Source organism: Haplochromis burtoni, unplaced genomic scaffold, assembly GCF_018398535.1.
Source record: "Haplochromis burtoni strain Fernald_Lab_line unplaced genomic scaffold, NCSU_Asbu1 Contig_1097, whole genome shotgun sequence".
In the NCBI taxonomy this organism is placed as follows: domain Eukaryota; kingdom Metazoa; phylum Chordata; class Actinopteri; order Cichliformes; family Cichlidae; genus Haplochromis; species Haplochromis burtoni.
This window is the reverse complement of record NW_024583458.1, coordinates 11123-17872: the sequence shown is the minus strand read 5'-3', so window position 1 is coordinate 17872 and position 6750 is coordinate 11123. Positions and strand designations below refer to the sequence as shown.

The 6750-nt window shown below is 39.2% G+C and overlaps 1 protein-coding gene across 1 annotated transcript in view; it reads right to left on the bottom strand.

The window, feature by feature from the left end:
* The window catches only part of LOC102309736 (class I histocompatibility antigen, F10 alpha chain), a 35353-nt gene extending 34944 nt beyond the window's left edge, over positions 1-409 (bottom strand). Inside the window, 3 exon segments of the mRNA XM_042216531.1 lie at positions 123-164; positions 167-330; positions 396-409. Of these exon segments, the coding sequence (XP_042072465.1) occupies positions 123-164; positions 167-330; positions 396-409 (220 nt within the window).
* Positions 410-6750: the final 6341 nt, after the last annotated feature.

Sequence of the window (6750 nt, the reverse complement as noted above, 5' to 3'; positions counted from 1 at the left end):
AGGCAAGTTAATAGCATCTAAACAAGAGTTCGGACTGTGATCTAAATGACAAATTTTCAATGTACTGCAAAAACAAAAACAACAAAACATTGACAGCATGTGTCAGTAAAACAACACAAAACCTCCAGTTTGGTTGAAGCGCTGCTTTAAATTATTAATGGAGGGAAAAACGCAGTGTTCCTCTCCCAGTACTGTGTATCTGCTGCATCGTTCATCCACTGCTGTTTGGGTTCAGCTCTGCTGGTGTTGCTGTCATAACGAATCATCTGAACTTCATCAATCATCCCTGTCATGGACTCTGGGGACTCGGGGACTCGTGAGCAGTGTTGGCTATTATTATTATTATTATTATTATTATTATTATTATATGATGTGTGTGTCGTCTGCACTGCTACTGTTCTGTACACATTTGTATGTAGGCAGGTGTGTGTGTGCATGTGTGTGTAGCGTTTTCTGTGGCCAAGTTACAGACACCTTCAGGCCTGGTGGGTGTGGCCCTGCTTGAGGACTGGCCGCACCTGAAGTCCTTGCCACACACCTGCTGCTGATCTGGGCTCGTCGGGGGAACTATTTAGGAGAGCGATGGAGCTTCCACCGACGCGGGATTATTGTGTTAGACTTCACGTCAGTCTTCTAGTTTAGTTTAAAAGTCAGTGAGTGTATGTCTGCTGGGATTAAGTGTTTTAATGGCTGTCTCTATTGTTTTCCTCAGGAGGAGAAGAAGAAGACACAACACGGGAGTAAAGGGAGAGCACGGGGATTTATTGTCATTTTCGCACTGTAAATAAACGCACTGCTTGCAGTGAAGAGTCCAGCGTTCTGGGTCCTCCTTTCCCACACATCCCCACGGCTTGCCCTGGCAAACCGTGACAATCCCAAGTGTAGAAATACTTCATAGAGTGGGTCACTGTAAGAAATATTTAATGTAGTGAGAAACAGCTTTAAAAATCAGCACATTTTCAAAATAAAAAAACTATACCCACATAGCAAGCAGGTCTGGCCCGGATCTGGTGTGAAGCCGGCACTGCTGGCTGACTTCTGGCATGATACGACGTATGTCATCCAGGTATGGGCCAAGCCTGGCATAGATGGCACTGTTTATGTGATGGCATGCCACATCTGGCCCGATTGTGGTTTGGTGTATGTGGCTCAGGCTCGCAGAAAACGGGTCTGGCCCGGATCCGGCATCAAGCTGGCACTTCTGACTGACTGGTGTCATGGCAGGGTGTATGTCAACCAGATGTGGGTCAGGTCTGGCAATGTAGTAGCCAACGTTCCAAATGCAGGTTTCACAGGTTTGTGAGTGTACACTTTATACAAAACCTAGTGACGGTTTACTCGTTTTTGCCAGTGGGTGGCTGTAACTCAGGAGGTAGAGCAGGTCACCTACTGCTCAGAAGATTAGCGGTTTTATCCCTGGCTCCTCCAGTCTGCTTGTCAAGAGTGTGAATGTAGTTAGGAAGCACTCAGTTTAGAGAAAGTGTGTGGTTGGGTGAATGTGACATGTTGTATAGAGCACTTTCAATAATCTGGGAACGTGAAAAGCGTTGTATAAGAATCTGTTCATTCACTGTCTGAACAGAGTTTTGTCATGTTACTTTTGCACTATCATGCACATGTTTTTATTACATGGCTTAATTAAGGTACACATAAGGCTGACATCTGGGTCCAGAGTAGAAACTCTTCTGGGCCAGCAAAGGACCACCAGTGTGTCTGCAACTGGCCTTGTGCTGGCCCATGCGACAAAACGTCGACATGTTACGCCTCGGGAGTGAGAACGCTCTGGCCCATGTGTTGGCCACCAAAGCGCCGTCATCCTTTGCGGTATCTGGGGCCACGTGTAAGCACATTGTGTGGGACAGATCCGGGCCATACCAATTTTGCTATGTGGGTAATGTCTCCTCTATAAATACAAAAATAGATTTATGAATCAATGTTTTATCTTTTCAGATCATCTTATATTAAAAACTTACATTTTGTAACTACAATATTGTTTTGTAAAAACTGTTGTTTGTAGGTCATTTTGATTTGGTTATACTTTCATGATGCATCAGTAATGATTTACAGTCCTTATTATGGCATTAACCTGACCATAGGCTGCCAGTAAATTATTTATTTATTTTTTTTAGTATTGTGCAGATTACAACTGTTTCTTTCCCTTTTTGCTAATATTACACTTCTATACCTTACACCATAAAACATTATGAGCAGCTTAAATTTTTCTTCTTCTACAATTAGAAATTTAATTTCAACAAAAATAATTTGTAAACCAACACTCATTTAGGTTTTGATGTTTGTAGCTGTTTGTAGGCTTTCTGCAAACAGCTACAAACAAACATCAGGGACCCAAACCAGCCCTCTCACGGCCTGTTCTCACTCCAGCATCTGGAAAGAGGAGACGGAGCATCAGCTGCAGAACCAGCAGGATGCTTGAAGACTTTGCACTAACAATCCTTATTTTAGATTTGTTATTACTGTATTTTATTTCTTTTACTGATCATTGTAGCGTAGAGGCTGGTGAGAAGCAACATTTTGTTGAAGCCTTTGTACTTCTGTAAAAAAAAAACAACAACAACAAAAACAAACTGCAAAATAAAAATAAACCTTGAATCTTGAATATGTGGAAGCCAAGAGTCTGTTTACAGTAACACCTGAGCCACCTGAGAGCAACACTATCTCTAAAGAACAGTTTCATTTTTATGAAGCTTACCTGCAGACAGAGACGCTGTCCAGTAAAGAAGCAGCATCATAAACGTCCTCATTTTCAATTCAATACTCGCATTATAAGAAGAAAAAATTAATACAGCCGTTTATTGTTTGAATTTTGTCACAAAATGAAACTACAGCCTCTGAGTCCGCACGATAAGGTACACCCTAACAGGTCTCGCCGAGAGAGAGAAAGAGCAAACCATACACTCTCACATCCACAGGTATTTCACAGGTTTGTGAGTGTACACTTTATACAAAACCTAGTGACGGTTTACTCATTTTTGCCAGTGGGTGGCGGTTAGGGGTGGGTTTTTAAAATCGATTCTGGCTTGGATAACGTAAAATCGATTCATTAAAATCCTGAATCGATTTTTTAATATAAATTTATTTTGCCCGAAATGCCAGAATCTCAGGTGAAATCTCACAAAATTTCAACCACCAAACAGCTAAGACAGTAAATGAGAGCAGGAACACGGATTCTGCACAAAGACTTAAACACACAGCGCCCCGCGGATCAGAATCAGTTAGATGTCGCCTTTCTCACGGTCGGGGCTGAAAGCCGACAGCTCGCTGATTCTGATCTGTCGGCGGGTCCGCGCTTTGTGTTCACGCCCTTTATGCGCTGATTCTAAAGCTGTTAGTTTGATCTCTCTCCAAACAATATTGACCGAACCAGCAGCAAAAGAAGATCCAAACTATGCTTCACATAAACATCGTCATGAATTCACTCTGACTTTTACTGTTTTGCTTTGACCACGATGCACAGCTCTCTCTCTCTCTCTCTGTACTTCAAGAACAGTTTCCGTCTAAAAATCTGTTTTCTGCATTATTCGCTTGCTTGTTACGCACAAGTGTTACAGCGCTGTCGGCGATGTTTTTTTTTCCTTTTACTTACTTCCGAAAAGAAAACCTAATTTCTGCTGTTCAATACTGAACAAATTTAAACTTTTTAAAATTATGCAAAATGCAAAACGCTTAGCCGTGTCTCTAATAAAACCGCTGTAACTTCAGAGGTAATGTTCATATGTTGATTAATGGTTTTCTTTCGTTTTTGATGTACTGCAGAATATTTTTATAAAATCCCAGGCCAGGAAAACCACCTTCATGTTTTTCTGTGTTTTATCTTCAGCTACTTTGACACAAAGGCATCTGCTGTGATGCTCACACCTTTGATAAAGTCTTGCGTGTGTCAGCTTCCTTTTTATAGATACAAAAATATGTAAATGTACTGATCTGAATTATAATATTTCTGACTGTCAAAATTTCCCAGATTTCAAATCGAATCGAATCGAATTAAATCGAATCGTGGATCAATTCGGGACCTTGTGAATCGGAATTGAATCGATTCTAGAAATCAGTGACGATACCCAGCCCTATTGGCTGTAACTCAGGAGGTAGAGCAGGTCACCCACTGATTCGGAAGGTTATATTTGTGTCACAGTTCTTATCACATATTTTCTGAAGTTATTTAATCACATTCTTACTAATGACAATTTAAAAGTAAATTAAATTATGCTCATGTTTACATTCATATACAAATAACTTCCCCAAGCAATCGAGATACAATTATTCATCCACCACAAATTCAACTGGCAACTATTCTACCTGATTTGGGACAAGAGGTCAAAGCTTCATGTCTTTCTCGTTCTGCAACGTGATAAAATAATGAAACGATCAACAATTAAAATCAGAAAAAAAATAGCAATGTTAAATTTTGGACGTATAAAAACAACATTTAAGTATTATTGTCTAAATCGAAGGGCTACAGGCTGAATATTATGTATTTGCATTCAAAATAAAAATGTTGACTTTCTGTTATTTCTGTCCTCATCTGACGTCTTTCTTATGACTTGCTACCACCCACTCACATGAACTTACTTTAAGTTATAATCCCACTTTTCATGATTAAAGCACTTATTCTGCACATGTCTAAACATCAAAGACTGTCATTAAGCTCCGCTGCAGGACTAGCTTTCTCCAGAATGTGCTGCTGGGTTTGGTTTGTCAGATGGCGCCATCTAGCAATGGGATTGTAGTACTGCTGAATATAAAAGTAAGCTTTGTCTTTAACTGTCTAAGTTTCAGTCAACTAAGTTGTGTTTTCTTACCCCTCCCAATCCAAATGCATAATGCTAGTACGGTGGCTGTTATAAGACAAACAAGTTTTATTCAGTGAAGACTAAAATCATGAAACTGCCTCCATCTGGCAGCAGAGCTCTCTGCTGACAAACGGGCCATCTCTGACTGCAAATGTGCTGCCTCTTGTTGTTAGAACTGAAGAAGAGGTGAAAACGACTAAAACGACTAAAAACTCACAAAGACTTAGAATCGGAGAAAAGAGAAAGCAGCAGTGAATAAAGAAATAGACAGCAATGTTTTTGGATATAGAAAATAAAACATGATATGCTGTGGAAATAGTGACTATTTATTAAACTTAAAAATAGGTGTAAAAGCTAGATTATTTAATTGGGACAGAGACCTTCTAGACAAAAGATGAATAAGAGTTTGTATAAATGGTACGCAATCTAATAACTGAGAATGGAACTCCTCAGGGAAGACTGTTTGAGCCATTAGTAATTTTAATTAAGATTAAATATATCTTTGATCAAATTCCTAGGCATATAGGAAAGTCAGCTTTTGCAAATGATACAGTCATCTGTAAGAGAGGAGGAAGTGTGCAGACTGTTTAAAAGCAGCTGCAAGAAGCAGTTAAGCAGGTACAAATATGGGCTACTACATGAGGATTTCAGCTCTCCATAGAAAATAAAACTAAATAGTTTATTTAAACAGGAAACATATAAGCAAATATTGTTTTATCTATCTGTCATTTTAAAGTTTTAGGCGTGCACTTTGATGTAAAGCTTACATGAACACAGCATATTAACAGGACTGAGAAGAAAATGTAAAAAGAGTTACAAATATAATGCAGTGGTGGGGACACAAAAGGCAATTCTAAAAAGTATATATGCAAGTTTGGAATCATGGAGCTGTAGCATATGTGTCAGCATTGTGTTATTATCTGTTTGTATTGAGGCGCAATCGGCTTTGCAGCATTTAGCTGAACTGAGCAGAGTATAGACGTCTACACTTCAGTATTTTTTCTGTGATCTGTCACTAGTGGCGACTAGTTAGATGATGTGCTGTGATCATGAGCCGTTTCTCTTTTCCTTTCCCATCATTCTGGTATAACCATTAGTTTATCTGTCCAATGATTTATTTATTTTATTTTCTACATTTCTGTGCACGCTGTTTTAGATGTTTTCTGGGAAAGTCTTCCTTTTCTTGAGTAAAACTAGTGTTTTGTACCTTGTTGTAAACCCTCTGTATTTACATTAATTAATTACATTAATGGTTCTCTAGACTGCAGACCACGACAATGATCTACCTAACTCATCAAGTGTTATTGGCTTTGTTAGATGTTTTGAGGTTATTGCATTCATGCACTTTAGTTGTCTTCTGCGGTCTTTCAGGCCTTTTGATGTTGACGAGCTGGTCAGTGCATTCATTCTTTTTAATAACGCACCAGATTGTTGATTCTCCATGATGTTGTTTCTCTCCGTAACTTGCACTAACATCACTTTGGGCTTTATATTAAAAGATTACAGCTATTTTACTCATACTTATATAAAAGCTAGTCAAAATAATAATAGTTTGACTTTTCATTACACTGCAGACCAGCACCGACCAGGAACAAACCTGACAACAATCTGCTGGCAATGCTAAATTTGTATGATTGTACACAGACCAGTAAAATCTAAGAACAGCTTCAGCTGTTCTACAGGCAGTTATAGCATAAAGCTTGATTCATGCTTTCCTCATGGCATAGTCACATAAAGCTAACACTTCTTTTGAGAATATTTTCAAGCCAAATGCTGGACAGTCACCTCAGCAGGTGGAGTTTTTCCTTCTTACAGGAGGATCATTGCTGCTTGGATTATATCCTGTGTTGTTGCAGCATAACTACAGCTAACATGCAGTAGAACAGTAGGCCCATATATTTTAAATTCCCTCGTTCAAGACCATGACGACTTAAAATCACAG